General features: G+C 39.3%; 1 protein-coding gene across 3 annotated transcripts in view; it reads left to right on the forward strand.

The window, feature by feature from the left end:
* PCDH19 (protocadherin 19) overlaps positions 1-22145 on the forward strand; it is a 106575-nt gene that overhangs the window by 59978 nt on the left and 24452 nt on the right. For 2 of the 3 annotated variants that reach the window (XM_060087540.1, XM_060087541.1), the window contains one exon: positions 4802-4974. In XM_060087540.1, coding sequence (XP_059943523.1) covers positions 4802-4974 — 173 coding nt within the window. The remainder of the gene's footprint in view (positions 1-4801; positions 4975-22145) is intronic. The other variant, XM_060087542.1, reaches the window with a different exon arrangement.

Below are 22145 nucleotides of genomic sequence, written 5' to 3' on the forward strand. Positions count from 1 at the left end.
TAGCATAAATCAAGGTTGAGAAGAGTGAAGAGTATATCTGGAAGGGTAGTGGAAGATATATGGCACATTCACCCATAATCTTCTGCACTGAGTAATCTAGCAATATATTTCTGTAGTTTTTTTTTCTTTTTTTCAGAACATGACCTGTAACCTGCAGGTATACCCAAGGTTTATGTCAGAGTCCAGATTAACAAGCCAAGACAGTTAGGATTTTTTCTGGATGGATTTCCTTCCTGCTATGTTTGTTTCCTTGTTGTCATCTCAGAGCAAGGAAAGCCAGCAGTGCTACTTTGCCCCTGCTGCAACACTCTTTCCTCATGCCAGTTTTCTGTGCTGCTGTCTGATACCTGCTTCTGCAGTACTTTTTGAGCAATATCAAGCAGTGCATGTGGCTATAGCTCAAAGAAAATAAAACAGGAAATGAACATGGTACTGAAGCAGTGTGGGGAGAAAAATGAGCATTGGCTCCTAAACCATGCATAGTGCTTTCCTTTTCCACCCAAATTGTCCTGGGGTTTTGCAGCACCTTGTATGGTGCCTTGTCTATAACAAATGCTGGTACATGTTTATTGAAGGAATGGAGGAAAAAAGTTGAAAAAAAAATGCCTCAGCATTTTGCCATTGAAAACTAGCATTAAATGTTCCCGTAAACCTGCAATTTCTGTCCTTTTATGTGCATTAGAATCTCCTGGGAAGCTTGTTAAATGCAGAGTCTCTAGCTTCATCCCTGGAGAATCTCCAGTTTTCACGGGTTCCCAAGGTGATTGTGATACAGGTGGTCCAGGAACCACTCTGAGATCTTCCTTATGTTTCTTAAATATAGTTTCCCTTCTCTTTTGATTTTCACTCTTTTCTCATTCTCAGAAGGTATTTCCTGGGTATGTGGTGTGACCTACTAGGAAGATAAGACCTGTTTCCTTTCAGATTTTTCTGTCTTTTGGAAAGATTTCTAATATTTTAAAGGGTAAATATGGGTCAGAATGTTATTAACGGTCATTCATCAAGAATTTTCTGAGTAATTATTGTGTGCAGAATCTGGTTCTAAGTTTTCTCAGACAAACTTGTCCCTCTATTGGCCACCAGAGCAAGTAATAGAAACATCTGTATTTACAATACCATTGCAAAAGGAACCCTAATTTATTGTCCCACAAAAGTTGGTTTACAAGTTGTTCATCTCCCAAGAAGTACACAGGTAATAAAGCAAGTGGAATCAGCATTTTTTATGCCTGGCATAAATTGTTATTTGTTTTGGGTGAGTGGCCATTTACCAGGCTGTTTTACAATTTGCAGCATCTTGCTTACTGTCTTAAACTGCCTTACAGAAATCCATTCATTAAGCCACTAAATGTCCTTACAGGATGAGAGAAAGTGGTACTTAGAGAGTAAGTGGTACTTAGTTTGTCAGATGGGCAAACTGAGCTTTAAACAAGTTAACTATTCTAAGGTTTGGGGAGGGGGTTAATACTCCTTGCTTTTTCTTTACAGAATATATGACTTATTCTCACCTTACCAGTCCCTTAAGTCCTAGTAGCCAATTCTTCTCTATTTTATTATTTCTCTTCTTTCTACCCCAAAATCCAAAAGCTCTGAGGTGGTTTATAATATTTAGATGCATATAGAAATGATGATCAAAAATTTAAAAGACAGATCCAAAACCAATTACAAGAAGCTAAATAGAGATCACTGGCATGTAACTCACTGCAATTAAACATTATATTTTCCTTGAAGCTTTTGAGAAGCCAAGACAGAAAGGTAAGTATACCAGAGCATGTCATTCTCATTTTTTAATAAAGGAAGGATACACATTTGACAGGAGAATTTTTCTCCTTTCCCTGAATTTTAGAAGAAATTAACATAGTGGACGATGTCTGACTATAGTTTATAGAAGATATAGAAACATTCTTTATATGTACATTTCCTATATCAATCCTATAAAAAGACTATGGACATAATATTTAATTGTAACTCAATGAAAGCATTACCATATATGGGAGTAAGGATCATATTAAACAATAACCATTTACTGAGCATTTGTGTATACCTGGTACTTCCTGTGAACTATCTCATTGAGTCCTCAAAATGGCCTCTTGAAAGAGGTTTTAGCAAATGCATTTTATTATTTTAAGTTTTTTATTTTTCTTTCTTTGTTTTTTTTTTTAAATTGGAGTATAGTTGATTAACAATGATGTACTTAGTTCCCCAACAAGGGATTGAACCTGGGCCCTTGGCAGTGAAAGCGTGGAATCCTAACCACTGGACCGCCAGGGAATTCCCAGCAAATGCATTTTACAGACAAGGAAGTCTAGGCACAAAGACATAGCTATCAGGCCCAGGTTCCCATAGATGAAGTGGCAGATTATGGATTATCACTTGTTCTCATGACTCCAAGTTCAGTGCTCTTTCCACTACAGTCAGGAAATCTAATATGCTACAGGAATAGAGTTTAAAGAACCTAGAGCAGTGGTTCTCACCCTGGAGTGATTTGGCAATGTCTGAAGACATTTTTGGTTGTAACTTCTGGGAGGGGCACTACTGGCATCTAGTGGGTAGAGGCCAGGGATGCTGCTAAATATCCTACAGTGCACAGGACACCCCCCTACAACCCACAACAAAGAATTATGCAGCCCAAAATATCAATGGTGCCGAGGTTGAGAACCTTGCTCTAAGGAATGGTTAATTGCATTGTCCTTATTCTACACCCCTCATCATCGTATATCTCAAGCAAGTTTTAGCAACTGCTGAAATGCAGTCAATTCAGGGTTGAATTCTGTGGTTTAAGGTGACAATTTTGCATTGTGGATTAAAGAAATTTTCGCATGCTTCAGATAGCAGAAATGCAGGTCAAAAAATTATTTGTTATAAAAATGTAGGAACCAGTAATACCATCCAGGCAGGTTTCCTTTCTCCTGAGGTGCAGGGGTGCATGTGGGCAGGACCAGGGTTTTTTTCTAAAAAACAAACTTTGAATCTGCTCATGCTGTGCGATTAGTATTTACAGGAAGCCTCCAAATCTGTGCCATAAAACTAGAGGTGGTGACACACTTTAAAGCATGTGTTTCCATTTGGTCTTAATGACCATAAAAGACTCATAAGATGATTGATTTTTGAATAGAACTGCATCCTGGTGGGTCCACAGGGCTGAGTAGCTGCATGACATAATTTGGAGGAGCTGAGTGAGTTGGCCTATTGAGTGATTTTAGTTTTAATACAGTTGATGCTCAGTTATTCTTTCTGAAAATAATTAGCAAACAGGTCAATGCTTCACCCCCTTCTGCCCTTCATTTTCTGACAATTATGGCTTTCCAGTTACTGCCCTTTTGATCTTTTCCTTTTCATATTCAGGGCAGCAAGCATTCTACATCTAGGTTGGTCATATGTTAAAAATCTGCTGTGATTTCCTTTTGACCAAGTGTGGAGAATGACAATGTAGCCATTGTGTCCATGGCATAGCTCTTCATCGTATGTACTGAATGTTCTTATCAAAGCTTCAGAGAGCCAGGCCTGTGGATGTTCAAGGTTGAGCAGATCAAGCGAGTTTGCAGTGTCATCTCCACAGGGCTCCCTTTTCAGAGGTAGAGTAGGTCTGTTGGGACTTGTCCTAATTCACAAGTGTGCCGCTCTCCCTTGTTGAGACAACAACACATTTTCTTGAGTATGCCTTTGCAGCTTCCTCACTGACTAGGGAATGGATTCCCCATTCACTAGGTATTTCAGATGCATAATTTATGGTCCATGGTGGAGCACAGCTGCAGATTCTGTCAGGACATACAAAGTATTAGAAATAGCAGATGGGGCCTCTATGGATGTACCTAATGTATTGTTCTCTATTTCGTGAGAAATGGTGTGGGGTTTTTGGGTAGTATGCTTAGTGCATTGAATGGTGGATTGATTTAATAGGTGCAAGAAAAATTTACACACAAAGTCTTGAGCTGCAAGTTGCCATGTTCTTAGCATAGCTACACTCACAGTTTCCTTAGAGTTCACTCTCTGGTTCTCACATTTGTCTTACTTTCCATGCACGAAGGCTCTCTTCTTCTTAGCTCCTACCTCTCCTCTTTTTCTTTGACTCTGTCCCTCAAACTTTCTCAGTTAAAACTGACCTGAGTTCTCTGATCCTGATAACTCTTTCTATTTGAATTGCATTACGTCAATTTCTGCCACTTTCATTTTCACAGTTGGTTAGTAGATACCTTTGGAAAGGTAGTATACATAGTGTTTAAGGGTCCAGGCTCTGCAGCTAGACTGCCTGGGTTTGGTCTTAGATCCGCTACATTTTAACCAGCTGTGTGACCTCGGACACGTTATTTAACTTCCGTGTGCCTCTCTTTTTTTCACCTGTAAATGTGAATATTAATAGCACCTGTCTCTTATAGAGTTGTGATTATTAAAATAGTTAACTCATGTCAAGCACTTAGAACAGTGCCTCATGCACAGTAATCCTTCAGTAAACATAAGCTGTTATTATTTTAATTTGATTATATAAGAAGAGAAAAAAAACCTTCTGAAATGATGATTTTTTTTCAGGTGGTTGTTTCAGAGTTGTAGCTTCTTCCGCCTCGCCCGTAGTGATGCAATGAAGATAAGTGAATGAAAGTATTAGCTGCATCAGCATCCAGTAGTGGGAACCTCTCTACAATGTTAAGTTCCGTGATCTTTAAACAGAAATTTCTCTTCCTCCTGCCCTGTTGGACAATCCAGTTGCTGTTGGCCTCACCACAGAGCTGACATCATCCTGGCTCTGAAAGATTTTTAAAAATCAGATCTATCACAGTTATAAATTATCATTCTTTCTTTAACCCAGCAGCTCCACCTTCAAGGACTTAGAGGGCAACAGCCTGAAGGATAGCGGCCATGAGGAGAGTGACCAGACCGACAGTGAGCATGATGTCCAGAGAAGCCTGTATTGTGACACTGCTGTCAATGATGTGCTGAACACCAGTGTGACCTCCATGGGATCTCAGATGCCTGACCATGGTAAGGGCTGATCGGCTGTAAGTTGCAACCATAGATTCCAAAGAACCCAGGACGTTTGGAGGCTCACTGAATTACTTTACTGTAATGAGTGTATTTTCCTACATGGTTTTGAGATATCCTGACACCTGTCCAGACTCTTCTTCACCCTCCCTGCGTGGATCCCCTATGATCATATAACGTTCAGGCATTTAAAAAGCCAACTACCTATACATATTGCATACATACTCATCAATCATAACTGCACTGCACACATAGGGAATTAGCAGATGCCTTCTCACTAGGAATAAATGCCTCTTTTTGCTTTAGTACATGAATTGGACTGATCAGTTGAGTTGCAGAGAACACAGCACTTATGACACCAAAGGGGTGAGTTTTATTTCATATCAAGTTGTTTAACTTTACCCAGAAAGAGACTCTGTTCTCTGACCACAGGTTGCATACTCTTTACTGAGGAGAGAGTACAAAACTTCCCATTTTGTCTATGGGGCTGTGATGCCAAATCCCTCTAGCTACCATGCAAATGCATGCCACTGTTCATAGGAGAGACCAGGGTAAGAAAACATGGCTGACTTAATGTAACATTCTGTGCATGTCAAAAATGCCTCAAAGCACATGTCAGGAATGGCATCCTCATGTATGAAGAAGAGTCTATTTTTGGGAACTCAGCCACACATGCTTTAGCAAGAGGAGCCAAGCATAAACCAGGGTATAAAAACATTAGCAGAGTTCAGCTAAGGCAGAATGTTCAGATGGACTTGGGCACAAATGTCATTTTCAATGTTTTACTGATGCAAACATGCTAGGCAAAAAGCCTGTCTTTTTCAATTAAGAACTCTGAATTCAGCTTAGTGTTTAGGCTCAGTGAAGGTTCAGAATGCTTGGCTATGTCTTGAGAGACGCAAGCTCAGCTGGAAGCCCCACTGCTAAAAGACTTAAAGATGAGAAAACAAAATATGGTGATTATGTGCTGGTCTTCAGCTGTTTCATTTCACTGTAAACATCATTAAATGCTTTTGTTTGGGTCTTGTAAATGAATCCAAAGGGGGGAAAAATGTACGATCCACAAAATAAAACGTTTTCTATGGAGAAAAAGTTACTCACTGTAGATTCTATTAAATTGTTTAATCCATCCCCTCCCCAGCAGATCCAAGTGTCAAAGTCTATAATATATATAAGTCACTACCGATTGTGCACTGCTGCCTTTTCTCATTGGTGAGTGGTGCCATCCTCAGAGATAATATACTTTCTGGGTAACCTTACTAAGACTAAAGATGAAAAAATTAAACACTTATATAACTGAAACAGAGGCTATTTGATTCCCAGAGCATTAGCAGCGTGTCACAGGATACAGACTGATATGTATCATTTACTAGTCTTGTGTCTCAAAGAAATGCTTTTTCATTTGTATCAGAAGGGGTTTTAGTTAGATGCTCTCTAAAATGAAATGACTCCAGGAAAAGAAATAGTCATAATTGATTCTCACTTTGTGCCTGGCTAGAACAACATCTAGTTTTTTGTCACATGTCTCTAGGAAAATAGTACCAGTGGACTGCAGCTAATTTTTCTGAGAGAGTGTTTCTTACAAAAGGGATGTATTGTGTATAGATACTGTAGATTTGTAATAATGAGATTCTAAAGCAAATGTGTGGCATTATCCCAAGACTCTCCTATGTTTAAGATGGGGATTAGACACACACAATTTTTTGCTCTTCTGTTTTGGCAACACTTTTACATTTTGTTTCTCAGTATTCGATTCTTATCTATGTATCTTCATTTTTTCCATTATTCTAGCAGTGGCTAAACCTTGAACCAACCCTCGGGTTTGTTCTTTTCAATTTGGTTGAGTCATTAAAGTTTAGTTACAAAGGGAATTCAGGCCTTGTTTACATCTCTGGCTCTACCTTATGATATCCCAGTACTACTGAGCTTTCCATAATGGTACTTAACTGTATCCCCAATCAACTCTAGGCTAGCCACACAGGTGGTGTCACCAGTTTACTTGGGTTGAATATTGCTACGTCAAACAATAGCAGTGATTCAAAAATTAACGTTTTCTAGCATTTTCTCAAACTTGGATTCATATAATAAATGTTTTTCATTTTATCCTAAGGCACAGTGGTTGAAAGACAATCACTGACTGATTGCATTTTGATTGCCCCAACCAAACACATCTGTGAGCTGGGTCAGGGTGGAGATATGATGGAATGGCAGGAATCTCTTCTTTCTGGATTATTATCAATCCTGGTATCACTCTCGACAAGCCTAAAACCAGGTCAGTGGGTTGATGAACTGGCTGAGCTGAATCTCCTGGTTGCCAGGTGACTGAATTACATTTATCATCTGCAGTGCCTTTGAATTAATATGTCTCAGATTGTCCGCCATACTGTAGCTCTTGTCATGGCTTCCCAGAAAAGAAGGTGATCGAACATTCTTTATCCTGTACTTCTACTGGCATATGGCACTTTTTTGCAATGCTATATTTCTATAGCTCTCAGAGTGCCTTGAGAACAAGTAAGTGTTATCACTCAGCAGATTTTACCACCTGATCTGGTTCCTGATGTGATGTGGTGCTGAGCTGGGGAGTCGCACTCAAATCTTTTAACCATTGTTTTCCTTCCCTGAATTTGAGTTATTTGGTAAAATTACCACCTTCTGGCAGGGACAAACATTTCTCCCTATGCAATTTCTGCAGACAATCTCTAAGAAGAATAGCCAAAAAGTAGGGTGGTCAGAGATGCCAGAGGCTCATGGGTTTGTTGCATAATTGGGGGTTTCACTGGGCTTGAATATCTTCCTGTCAGGGTTATTTTTGGATTGAATAGTGCTGGGTTAAGAGGCTTTTGTCTCCTTGCTTCTTTGCATGCCCATTTGTGATGACTTGGATGTCCCATTATGCATACTCAAATGTGTAGTCCTGATATGAAATTAGAGTTTATAGGTTCATGTCTTAGAACCGTACATACTAGTCCCAAGCCCAACTAATTTGTTTCAAATCACACTCAATCTTTTACCTTATGATTTTAATGATTGATTATAAATTCATCATCTGAAAAGATGACTCTAATTGCTCTAATATGCACCTAATTTGGAGTTCACTACAACACTGAATTGCTTTCCCCTCCCATGCTAATTGATACCAAATGGAAGCAACATACAGAAATTTGTGATAACATATAGCTGAGTTTGACATCTAAAATCACCAAAATGCAATATAATGATTGCTTTATTTCTGGGAGTGTAGGTTCTTCTGCATGTTCCTAAACTTGTTTATTTGCTAGTTTCATCACCTGAATATCATTTAACATGTTTGTTGTGTAAAACATGGATTTGAAGAACTTGATCTGTGTCTAATGTAACCACTGTTGCAAATTAGCCATGAAAATGTTCTGTAGACTGCATACTATGCATATTCTAGTTTCAACCACAGGTGTATTAAGATGTTTACACTTTCAACACTCTACCAACAATGTGTAATTTAATTTCCTCTAGGCTTTTAATGAAATTATGATCCAGTGACTGAACATCCTTTCCTTATCCTCTTACCTATCCCCCGACTCACCTCTCACCTCACTAAATTTCCAAACACTCATTTCAATTAATCTCTTGGCAAAATAGGGAGTTCTCAGTGGAGAATATTTTGTGACATTGCAAAGCAGTGTGCTGCTGGGATCCAGAAATGGTAGCATGAACCAGATGTTCATAGAGTAATTGAAAATTCCATTTTATCAGAATAGCATTTGCTGTCAAAAAGTTTTATCTTTACTTCAACAAAGAGGTTGATTAGCTCCCCCTGGACCCGAATTAGCATCTTTCAGGCTAGATATACTGCTTTGCAATTCATGTGGTTATTTCTCCCCTGGTTTTTCTCATATAGAATCTTTTAAAGGTGTCTTTAGCCTATTGAAAATATACCAGGTAAAATGTTTAATTACTTGAACACAGTAATGTATATGTATACACTGTTTCTATATATATGACTTGCAGGTTTTTTTCATCTTGCCTCAGGTATACAGCATTCTAACCAGACAGGAAAAATCCATGCATAGATATATATTATTCATTCATTCAGAAATATTTTTGAGTGCCTACTATATGTCTGGCTCTGGGAATGTGTCAACTACTTCTGTTATTGACTGTGAAAGTTATCTTTTTAGCTTTGCTTATCTGGGTTTTACTGGGATGACCAAGGTCAGCTCAATGATGAAATGAATAATTCTTTCTGATTTTAGAAATCATCATAAGAATAGAGCCTGGGACTAATAAAAACCTTATTAATATTGTGCCAATAGAGCATAAGAAACAATAAAAGAAGGCTGTTACACTCAAGATCTTATTTTTAGTAAGAGTATCACGAAAGGTTCTTCCTTGATGTTCTAATTTGAACAGTGTCACAATGTTAAACATTTTCTTTTTAAATCCATCTACTCTGAGATTGAACTTCCTCCTTACTTTTAGTTACTGTCATTGTAAGATGGTTGGTTTAATCTTTGACATGCCCAGTTACCTTGCTGGTTAGGAGGTACTCAGTGATACTCAATACCCAGTCTCCCTTTCATTCTGACATCCAGGACCTTTATCCATTCTCAGTCTCAGCAATGGCTGGGTAGGTGGGAAGAGAAGTGACAGGTGGATGCTTTTGTTTATTTCAACTACATTGCTGCACCAGGTAATTGAACTACTTCCAAAGCATTATTTACATTTTATTGGCAAGGTAGCCGCTAAAATAAAATGTTGTCCTTAACTAATGGAAACATCCATGCTCTTAGCAGTTGTTTACTAGCATTATTTTAGCCTGGGCCTTTTGGTCAGAGAATTCTTTTAGGACAGCTCTGTTCATCTGCTTTGAAATAAAAGCACTATTCCTTTTCTTAATATAATAATGTTTTCCTGATCCACTTGGAACTTTTAGTCGTCTCATAGTCATTGTCTATTTTAAAATTTATTATTATTAATAATTACCTGTAGTACGGGATTCATTACTCATCATGAGAGTAAATGCCAAGGGCTTTCTTTACTGGTTGACACTAAGAATTTCTATATTTCTGAGCACTCGGAAAGCATTGGAGGATGGAGGCTATATAAAGGGAGCACACTGAACAATTAGCAGTTTCATTCTCTAGGAGTTTATGACCCAATAGCACAAATGGTCCAGTATGGAATAGACTGCATAGGATCGGTGAAGAAATTAATTAAGATTATTTGAGCTGGAAAGCAAAGTGCATTTCAAAAGACAGTTTGGTGTAATGGGATCCCTTTGGAGGAATAGAGGAAGCCAGGCCCCGATATAGTATGCAAGATAAAATTGTGCTCTATGTGGGTGATTTACTAGGTGAATTTTTTTTTTCCAATTGCTTCACGATGAAGCAAGTTCTATAGGCCATGATAAGTAGGGACACTGCCAATAGGACAACAGATGAGAAGCAAATCAAGTTGTTGTATAGGGCTAGATCATATGGTTGATTCATATACTCAAAAAGTCCATTGAAATATCAAGATCATTATTTTCTTTGGGCCTCTCAATCTATTTAACATTATTTCTGTCCTATCATAAGATGGTTAAGGACCATAAGTAACTCCATCAGGATGGGAAAACATGAATCTGAACTTTCTGTTTAAATACTTATGAAGTATTTTTTCTGTCATCTTCCCTTTAACTCTTTTATTATGAAATAAATATGAAGAATTGAGTCATAATTTAAAAAGCAATTTCAAGAATACCAAAATCATGTATTATTCCTTTATTGCACTGTAGTCAAAATACTTGTGAGATGGCTTTCCTTTCTTACTGTAGATACTTTTTGTCATCCAGGATCAGGTCTTTGCCCCAGGTATTTTTGGTCTCTGTCTTCACCAGATGGCTCATTGCCTGTTTGTTCCTTTTGGGCCAAGGAAAGCTAATTTGACACATCCACTTTTGAAATGTGACTTGACAAGAAAGTCTTTTCAATTTCTATTCCTACCCCAAGGCTTACCCCCAATAAAACTTCAGCCATGGAAAAATCACCAGGCACCAAATTGGAAAAGGTTTGAACTGGCCTTTAGAGCCATCAGAAAAGTTACTTTTTAGAGACTTACACAAAGCTTAAAGTGGGTAGACAAAACAGATGCTTTTGCAATTGGGCAGAATGGAATCCCCTCCCTGCCAACTAGTTATTCTGTCATGCAGAGAGAATACAAAGCAGTTCCCCACGACTTCTCATAAAGAGAATATCAGTGAGATACCAGTCTCTAGAGTTGTTTTGGAGCAAATCCTTTGGGACTAGACATTTGTGTGCAAGTGACAAAGTCAGAAGGGTGTTGTGGGATTTTAGGTTTTATGGTGAACACTGGACTTCACCCCAAAACGTGCATCCCAAAATCTACTCTTGTAGTTAGAGGAATAGGTGAGATGGTAGGTAGCAGGGGTGATTTGAAAGGCACTGAATTCAGAAGGGGCCAAAGGAGTTTGTCATAAAATGAACTCTGGGTGAATTCATTCAAAGTTTTGTCTCATTGAGGTGGCCTCATGAGAGACACTTTGTCTTTTGTGGGTTCCTTGTTATCAGGAATAATAATTCTACTCCAGGGCTTCCCTGGTGGCGCAGTGGTTGAGAGTCCGCCTGCCGATGCAGGGAACACGGGTTCGTGCCCCGGTCTGGGAAGATCCCACATGCCGCGGAGCGGCTGGGCCCGTGAGCCATGGCCGCTGAGCCTGTGCATCCGGAGCCTGTGCTCCGCAACGGGAGAGGCCACAACAGTGAGAGGCCCGCATACCGCAAAAAAAAAAAAAAAATAATAATAATAATAATAATAATTCTACTCCATTATTCTTCACAACGGTGTAGACAACAAACTTGTAAACTGTTAAATCTGAAATAATAGACAACACCATCTTAATGTTCTTTTAAATCTTTAATAATATCAATTTTCATGGCAAATGAGACTCTTTATGTTCCTGTCTTAGTTGAACGGGGAGAGTTTCAGTTTGGAAGAAGTTAAAAAACACATTCATCTCCCCCTACCCCAGTTAGCTAAGCCTTAGATTCTTTCTAATTTGTGGTTTAGTAACTAGACTCTAAGTCATGCAGGAGTGCAACTGTAATCTACTTTAAAATAAAAGCATAACCTATTATACTGCTTCCCTTTTAATAGATATCTGTAAACAAACACTACTATAATCACCTGGAGAAACTTGGTAACCTTAGTTGATTACAGCAAGGCAGCTTCCCAGCCATGAGTTTGCAAATTCAAATCCAGTGTCAGAGATACATTTTTCCAATGTGTGGCCCCTTTCGCCACTTCTAAGCCCATATAGTCTCTCCTTTCTGTCCTTAGGTTGCATAATAATAGATGTTTGACCACTTGCTTTCTTCCCTCCTCTTTCACCCTGTGGAGTTTCCAACCTGTGTGAACAATAGAATCTTTCCTTTTTAATACGTGTAAAAGGGGGAAAAGAGGAATGGTAGAGGTTTCAAGATACTCAGACTGGTCAAACTGTTCTAAGACATCACCACCTGCTGTTTTTAATCATTAATGAGGCTGTCAGTTGCTCTAATCTGGGAGGTGAACCAAAAGAATGGTTTTGATTTTAATTTAATTTAAAAATCAGCTTATTGGAAAAAAAATGCCTCCAGCTTGTAAGAGTCAGGTTGCCCACTGTTGATAAACTAAAGTAAGTCAGATGCAGAAGCTGAACCATGATTCATATGCAAATGTGAACTATTTTAAATTGGGGGAATTATTATTATTATCATCACTAGCTAGAAAATTTAGTCCTTTTAATTCAAGGACCCATTTTATTTCAGAGACATGCTTCATATAAATATCTGTTCCATTTTTTTTTTCTGGAAGAAAAACTGATGCACCAAGAATTTGAAAACTTTATTCACGTCAGAACACAAATCAATGGCAAAGTCCAGAGTGAAACCCAAAGTGCAAATTCTTTTGCTTGACTCACTGCCCATCAAACTGTACATTTTAGAAGTTGAGTGATTATCTGTGAGTACTCTATTAAGTTTGGGTTTTCTTACACTGGATGATTTTGCTTAGCGGCAAAATGAGAATTCAGAAATATGGTGTTGATGCACAAATTGGATCTTAAAGACCTGGAGCCAGACCTTTGTTTGTGCCAACTGTCAACTTAGAAGTTTTCATTATGCATCTCAGAGCTTCACCAAACACTTTCAGATTTATAATTGATGTCAACTGAAGTTGAAGGCAAAGAAAACCTGCCTTATTTGACTGCAGAAAATGTTACCTTACTGTTGGGCCCTAGTTAGCTGTAGGGTAGGTGTATCGAATCACACTAGCCTGCTAACACAGCAAGAGAGCACTTCCTGAATTCAGCTGCTAATCAATCTAGGCAGCTAATGAGTTTGCAAACAGACTGAGCTGCTGGAGCTGGCACCAGGAAACCACCATTCCAGACTAACCATCTCTTATTAACCTTTTGGTGTTTCCTTTGTGATGCTAATTAGAGACTCATAAAACTATCTGCTTTGGATCTTTGGTTTAAAACCCAGTTTTCAAAGAAACACAGTCTACTTTAAAGCTTCCATTAGTATGGTGCCCCTCATGGAGGAAAATGACTGACTTGCCATTTAAGTAAGGTTTGCTTAATTAATCTCTAATGTTCCAGCAATTAAAATGCCAGAAAATGTTGCTTCTGTAGTTGGTATAATTTATAATGCTCTCCAGATTCCGGTGGTATTGAAGTGGGTGGCAGATGTTTCTACCAACATTATAGGTTGAAGGTCTGAAGGTACCCATTCCCAGGCTGTAACCCTGTCGGCCAGACTCCCTGTCTGCCTTCTGTGTTGAGCTAAATTCCTCTTGATTGCCTAAGGGCGTTAGAGGTGTGTTTTGCTTCTTTTCTGCAGGATGATGAGCCAAGGAATGAGCATTGTACTGTTGGGAGGGGGGAAGTCTTCTATATTCAAAGAGCTGTTTAAGTAAAAATGATAGGTTATCAACTGGGCCTACCCAACATTCAAACGATTACATTTGCATGATGAAGATGAAGGAGCAGCATTCCTTTCTGCTATTGTCCCCCATCCCACTCCCTCGTTGATAGTTTCCACACCCAGAAATAAGTGTCACTGAGGAAAGAGATAAGTGTTCAAAACCTGTTGGACTCATGTCTTTGTCCTGTGCTTTTGTTTATCCATCTACAGCACCTTTAACTGCCTCATTTCTCTCTCATTGTCGTAAAGAAAAATTATCTAAAATGAACAACTTACATGATCCTAGGGGACAGAACCTTTAGATGAGGAATTGGCTGTCTATTAAATAAGTGAGATTTGCAAAGTTACACATTGTTTTATTTAATTTAGAAAAGTGGTACTTTTTCCAGAAGCCTAATGTTAATTATGTAGGATCCTTTAGAGATTAAAATACCTATACCAGAAATGCAGACACAGAACCTAATATTCTACCTGCAGCATTACTTAGAGCCCCCTTTGGTATCTTAAATTTCTACTTAACATAGAATGTTTGAAGTCCTGAAAAGTCCCCAAAATCATCGTGAAAGGGAGTTCATGTTATATCATTTATCTATTACAGCAACCCTGAGAGGGAGACAAGTGTAGAATTTAAAAAAGTTAACAGAGGAGTGACAGCCATTTAAAATGAGACTCAAAATCAGAATCTTAGCTGATTAAGAAAGGTAGACAAGGTTAGAATGAAGAGTTGAGAGAAATGAAATAAGATACAAATATCTGTGGTTGAAAGTAAGGTTGGCAGGGACAGGAGAGGCATAATCCAGACAGACTATCTAGCTAATCCTCATAGGTAAACTGGAGAATTCTAATTGTCATTAGAGTTTTCCAGACAGACAGTGTCCCATCAATTTAGGCTCCAACTAATATAAGCAAGTCCAGCTTCTACCCTGTTCCATTTTCCTCAAGATTGACACCACTAGTCTGCCTGTAAATCTGAAGGCAAGCATAGCATCATAGTGACTACAGATTTTGGAATAAGACAGATCTAAATTCCATGCTTATCTTTGCTTCTTAATAGCTATTAACCTTACTCAAATTACTTATTTTTTGGAACCCTCAATATTCTCATCTATGAAATAGGAGTAAACATAGAAATTACTTATCAGGATGGTTGTGAGATGATCCAGGTAAAGCACTTAGTGTTATTTCCTGGCACATAGTAAGTGCTCAAAAATAAAAAGTGCTATTATTACTACAGAGATTAAGTCAGTGAAATATCTACTTTCCATGATTTCAGGGACACCACTGTCCAGAGCCTCTCATCTGCTTGCTGCTATCTATGATACCTTTAACAAAGGGTCAGGCATTTCATTTTACAATTATAGCTCAAATTTCAAGCAGCCCATGGGAAGAGGGAATGCATTTATTCAAATTCACACTAAACTGTAAATGACTGCTATTAGATTGTTTCTAAGTTTGGAATTTGGTGTGTGTGTGTGTGGGTGGTTTCTAGAATATTGAAGACTGAGCCTCAGCAGGTAGGGGGAAGCACAGAAAAGGAGTGCCAAAGATGACAACCTCATGAGTTCACCCAGAGCTATCAATGTGCAAATGAATGCTCGATAATTATTTGATTTACTCACTGTAAAATATCTGAATGCTGAAAAGCTGCCTTCACTATCACATCATGTTTCTGAATTAGCCCAGACTTTGTTTTGAGAAATTAAAGGATGTCGACTAAAGGTTCTTACTGATGCTGAAAACTTGACCTCTGTGCGCAGGTGCCAAATAGATTCTTCGAGACAGAGTTTTGGGTGAAGTAGAAGAGAATAGCTTTGTTGCTTTGCCAGGCAAAGGGGGACACAGCAGGCTCATACCTCAAAAACAGTGTGTCCCAACCTGGGAGGATTTGGTGAGGAGCTTTATAGCAATGGTTCAACAGTGGGGTTGCTGATTAGGATCAGGGTGTGTGCAGGGCCTGCACTCCTTTAATCTGGTTTCAGGTGGTCGCCTGATGAGTTTCTCTAGATTATTCAAACTGTGATCTTCTCTGGAATGAAGAATGCTAAAATCTTCCATTTGTTGGGGGTTTTAGTTCTTTACAGAGCTCAAAGATATTGTTTTGTGCATCCCTTGAGGTGGAACCAGGACCCTGCAGTAAGGCTGCACTATTGTTTCTTGGCTGCTCCTCCTTTGTCTCTGCATCCCCTCCCTTCCCTGATTAGCAACTGTTCGAATCTGCCCTTTGAAACTCAGGGAAGGTCATGGAGGCTGGATTCTATTCCCTACAAAGAAGAAATGGGGGACATAGAAAGGCTTCTGTGCCCAGGAGCCCCACAGTGTCCTGCTTGGTTTCATTGTGGAATTTGAAAGAGAGGTCCATGTTAATCTACGTTACAAAATGCACATATTCTTGAACACCTGTGGTGAGGCAAGCAAAGTTCTAGTTCTTTTCTGTTGGCATTGACTCTGCTTTGCTTTCCCTCTGCAAAAATGTGCGTGTTCTAACCCCCAGGGGCTCTATCCTTCCCTGCTCTCCTTCTCTTGCCTCACTGCTCTTAAATGGCTAATGGGACATCATTCTGATTCTTTTGTTTTGTTTGTTTGTTTGTTTGTTTCTACCTCATGCCCAGACTTTCATTAAAAAATAAATGAGGAGATACATTTTTCATTTCTAGTTCTCCTCTAGAAGTCACCCTGCAAAGGATCATTTCTATTCTTTTTTCTGCCAATGGACTGAAAAATGCCCAGCTCCTATCTGAAAGGTCATATCTCCTTGTCATATGAATGAGCTCACAGCAGGTCCATGGGGACAATGTCATCTGAGCAATGATGGGAATTTATGTGCCTTTGAATTTCTGCCTCTTTTTTGTAATGAAAAAAATGAATTTGTTAATGATAGAAGAAAACTCAGCCAAAGCCCCTTATAAAATCCTCTCTATACAAATGTCAGGAGAGAGCCACTCAAATACACAGTTGATAAATGAATTTTCGTTTTCTTTTTCTTTTTCCTCATGCCTTGCTTAGAGCTGTTTGTCTTATATTAAGGTAAGTCAGGTAGCTCATCTTCACTGGTTATAGTGTGTTGAATTTAGCTGGCAGGCTGTGGTTTTGTGGCATAAAATGCTTTGGCTTGTAAGGGACCTTATGTTTGTGTTTGCCAATAAATGGAGATGGAGAGAGTGAGAAAGACAGAAAGAATGAGAGAGGGAGAGAGTGAGAACACATACAGAGACTAGTGTGGAATTAGGAATATGCAAAAAAGACTTATAACACAGGAACACACACTGTGTTTAAAAAAGGCAGATTCTGAAAAACAAAACCAAACTTCCCTAGCTTGAACATAACATTCTGTGATCAGTGTAACTGGAAGGGCATAATTTTTGCCTTTCTAAAAATCCAAATCCACATGATACTGCAAAATGCTAAAAAGATCATTATAGCCCTAAAATGATTTAATACCATGTTGCCCAGGGGAAAGAGAATTATAGTTTTCACTCTATTATTTATTCATCACAGAGCCCTGGGTAAGTCACTAACCTCTCAAAATCTTAATTCATGGGCTTCCCTGGTGGCGCAGTGGTTGAGAGTCCGCCTGCCGATGCAGGGGACGTGGGTTCGTGTCCCAGTCCAGGAAGATCCCACATGCCGTGGAGCGGCTGGGCCCATGAGCCATGGCAGCTGAGCCTGCACATCCGGAGCCTGTGCTCTGCAACGGCAGAGGCCACAACAGTGAGAGGCCCGTGTACCGCAAAAAAAAAAAAAAAAAAAATCTTAATTCATATATTTATAGAGAGGCTGATGAGCAATGTTGCAATAATGTTGCTAGGATCAATAACCAAAGTGTTATTTATATGTGTATAATACTTTTTCTTGGTACAATATAATTGTGATCAGCTATTTTTTTTCCTCTGCCCTTCTCCTGCTTGACCTTTTGACCTGAGCACTTTACTATCAGCACAGTCTAGTGTAGCAGATAAACACTGACCTGAGAGTCAGGGGATTTTGGTTCTCATTATATTCCACAAATTCATAGCTGTGCAACTGTATGCAAGTTACTTGTCCTGTCCAGTCTTTGGGTTTCTCATCTTTAGAACAGAGGCTATTGGTAGTACCTACCTTATAGGGTGATTGTAAGGATTAAATGAGATAATGCACGTAAAAAACTTAGATAAGTACCTTTCTTATAGTAGACACACAAAGAATCATGGTGGTAAGATGAAGCTAATGAAATTATTCTCCTTCTTGGCTTACTTCCCCTCTTCACTTATCCATATCTCTTTCTTACTTTAAAATCCTCTTGGGCAAAATTTAAGTCCTATAAGAAGCCATTCTTGACTGATCTCTCCTCTACTTGGTACGTCTTCAACAACTATATACACAGTTTATATCACATTAATTTGCATTTTTACCTATTTTTTTTTTAAATGTAAAATGAGGGGTTGGTAATTGTTAGGACCTTTCAACTTCCAAGCTCTTTTTATTCTGCATTTTGGGTTCTGGACACAATCCTTTTAGATTCCTGAGCACACAGCCATTTGCCAATGGATCTGTAATGAGTGCCATACTCAAGTTAACAGACGGTATGGTGTGCTTGCTTTGAGGGGTAATTGCTCTTTCATCTTAATTTTCTCCCTTTGGCGTTCCATTCTTGGAAACTGCTCAATGGCAATGTCATGAAGCTTGGGGTGAAAATCAAACTGAAGTAGCAGGTCACTTATCTATTTCAGGAAAAATTACAGTTAAAAAGTAAGGACCAGTGAAGTTCTACCAAGGGAGGGGCTTTTCACCCTAGTATTAGAGGCCAAATAAGTCTAAGGACACAATGAACTTAGAATGTCTGTTCATTCCTCTTTTCCTAAGCAAGTTGGCTATACCTAGTTGATAACTGTCTTCATTTTCCTTAAACAATGTTTAAGACTCCTCCTCCTTGGTTACCATGTCACACCTCTTACAGTCAATCTGTTCTTCTTAAAATCTAATACTGGGCCTCCCTGGTGGCGCAGTGGTTAAGAGTCCGCCTGCCGATGCAGGGGATACGGGTTCGTGCCCCGGTCTGGGAGGATCCCATATGCCGCGGAGCGGCTGGGCCCGTGAGCCATGGCCGATAGGCCTGCGCATCCGGAGCCTGTGCTCCGCAACGGGAGAGGCCACAACAGTGAGAGGCCCGCATACCGCAAAAAAGAAAAAAAAAAAAAAAAAAAATCTAATACTCTAAGCCAAATCTGGTGTCCTTTATTCTATGGGGTCAGTTGTAAACTGCTCACTTTACTATAACCTTTCCCTCCCCCTCCACCTCTTCCCTCCCCCACCTTTTTCCCTTGATGTTTCTTATTTAGTTCTTTCTCCAACTCTCCCCCTTTTAAGCTCAGCCTAATTCCATCCTCTTTTCTTCTAGGGATAGCTTCTCTTTCACCATTATATTTTTATAAAAAACATATTTTCAATGACATCGAGTAAGAATTTTTTTGATTGTAGTGGTTCAGTGTTCCTTTATGGGAGATTTTTATGGCTTCTTTTCATTTAGTAGAGTTGCCTTCTTTATTACTTTTCCCCTCCTCCCACACAGCTCATAGCACGCTCCTATGACTAGAGAAGACCCTTAGTGAACAAATGTTGATTAGTTCATTGCTCTGAACACTACCAAACAACAGATGCCAGCCACCAATGTTTGATCCCCAGGGCAGTTCTCATCCACCCCATTCTACAGATGCTGGAGGTGAAATGATTTACTCTAAGACAGGGCAAGGATCAGAAGAGAGTTTGTGTTTCCTGGATTTGTTATGTGACTCCAGGGCATTGTTCTGTTTTTCCATTTGAAATCTCAAAGGCTATTGGGCTGGCAGGAAGTTTTCATTCCTGTTATGAAAGGGCTACCTCCTCCAGTTTAGAAGAGATGTTGCTTAGGGAAATTGCAGCAGAATATGGCAGTGAAGCCAGAAAGATCAGGGAGTCAGAAGCATTACTATGAGATGGGAGGAAAGAAATGTCGTGCCTAACTAGCCCAGGGGGCATGTTTGATAGTACCTGGATGTATCTACAGTATATCTATATAGATATTGGCCTTTCACTTTGTTTCTTACATTTTACTCTTTGAGTTGGTCTGCTGTGTAATCTGTTTCACTGGCAATTCCATTGACCACAACACTTCAATTAAATCACAGCTTGAGTCTTCTTGAAGTTTCCTTCCCTCTAACCTTGATGATTTCTTGCTCATGTTGGGGCTTGAAAAAAAGGCCGGATGAAATTCAAATCTTTAGCTTCTGTTCCCCTCATCATTTCCTCTGATCTGGGCTATTTTGGGTCAAATGTTTTCATTAAGATAAATGTCCTAAGTTTTATCATATGGTTTCATTCTATTTCACTTATTGGACTGCAAGCTTGCTGAGACCCAATCATTCTAGATTGACTTGTTCTTTGTGGTACTGTATGGGCATTTTAGTGATAGTCATTTCTCAAAGATGACCTAAAAATATTTTCCACATTGTTAAAACACCCTGTGATCATTCTTCACTAGAGTCTGTCATACAGAGTGAAGTAAGTCAGAAAGAGAAAAACAAATACCGTATGCTAACACATATATATGGAATCTTAAAAAAAAAATGGTTCTGATGAACCTAGGGGCAGGACAGGAATAAAGATGCAGACGTAGAGAATGGACTTGAGGACTTCCCAGTATTTATTAAGGTGTTTTCAATTTTTTTTCTTTTTATTGTGGTTTTTGTTGTTTGGGGAAAAGCCCTGATTCAGTCATCTGAATTCAAGTCCTGGATCTGTTACTAACTCCATTTGTGATCTTAAGCGACTTACTTCCTCATTTTGGGCCCCAGTTTCCTCATCTGTAAATGAAGAGTTTGGACTGGAATGATTTGTAGGGCTCATTATTGCTGATACTTTATGACTCCTCAATTTTCATTTAGTATGAAAGGATTATTGGGGAAGTAGAAGCCATGTTGGCTGAATTTTCCTTTGTATTTTTTTTTTTTTTCAGTACGTGGGCCTCTCACTGTTGTGGCCTCTCCCGTTGCAGAGCACAGGCTCCGGATGCGCAGGCTCAGCGGCCATGGCTCAAGGGCCCAGCCGCTCCGCGGCATGTGGGATCTTCCCGGACCGGGGCACGAACCCGCGTCCCCTGCATCGGCAGGCGGACTCTCAACCACTGCGCCACCAGGGAAGCCCCTTTCCTTTGTATTTCTAAAGACCAAGCCAGGATGGGAAATATGAGTCAGTCATGGGACTTTGGGTTGTAAAAATCCTTCCATCGTGGCAAGTGAAATTAGGGTGAAACATTGGTGAAGATAGCTTGTACTAAACATTCTGAGTTTCTTCCTTGTCTTTGACTTTTGTTTGCATGTGTTTAGCTTAACTCTGCTTTCAAGTGCGTGCATTTTTGTGAAAATGGTCCTCCTTTCCTTTTACACCCAATTCATGTTCTCATCTTCCTTCTCCCTTACTGAATCATCGATTTCTGAATAGTTTGCAATTTTCAACTTAATTAGGTCTTTCCCCTAAGTGAAGAACACAGCTGTTCCCTCTGATGCTTTGGCAGCTGCCTCTGCCTTTCCCAAAATGGAATGATTAGCTCTTTCTTTCAATTTCTTAGCTGTTCATTAGTTCAGGACTACTAGCCCATCTCCTGGTGATGGAACTCCCAAATCTGATGACCAGAGTTGTTCCCTTTGGTGCCTTTCAATCTTTGGGGGTCTTAATTCACATGAAATGGGGAATTTAGCAGTCTTTCAGAGCTCCATTTGCCTCATTATCTCCAGTGATTCTGTTGTTCAGCCTTTTGAGACATTGATTCATCTATGAGGAGAACCTAGGCCAATGTCTCTAATGTGGTTTTGATGGAGAAACAGAGGGTAAGAAAGCTCCTAAATATACTTTGTCCCTGAATTAAATGGCTCTCATTTGTCCATTTCACAGATTCTCCACTTCAATTCCTAAGAAACCTTCTTGCCCATTGGTTTTTTTGTTTTACTTTTATGTACACCTGTATTTTAGAAAGAGATTGCTGTTTTTCCCTAGGTGCTTTGATATTATCTGCCCCTCTGGCCTTTAATTTTATGATGACTCACTTCCACTCTTAACTGTTGGGAATTGCACTTATCATAACTTGCCCTTACATCTAAGATATCAAGTCAGCTTCTCCACTCCACTCCATCTTCCCTCTCATATTATGTTCCCTGTTAATCAACTGAAAGCGTTTTGTATTGTCGGTTTAGTACTGTCGTTCCAAATGTGTGTGGTGCA

This window comes from Mesoplodon densirostris, chromosome X (assembly GCF_025265405.1).
Source record: "Mesoplodon densirostris isolate mMesDen1 chromosome X, mMesDen1 primary haplotype, whole genome shotgun sequence".
NCBI classification, from domain to species: Eukaryota; Metazoa; Chordata; class Mammalia; order Artiodactyla; family Ziphiidae; genus Mesoplodon; species Mesoplodon densirostris.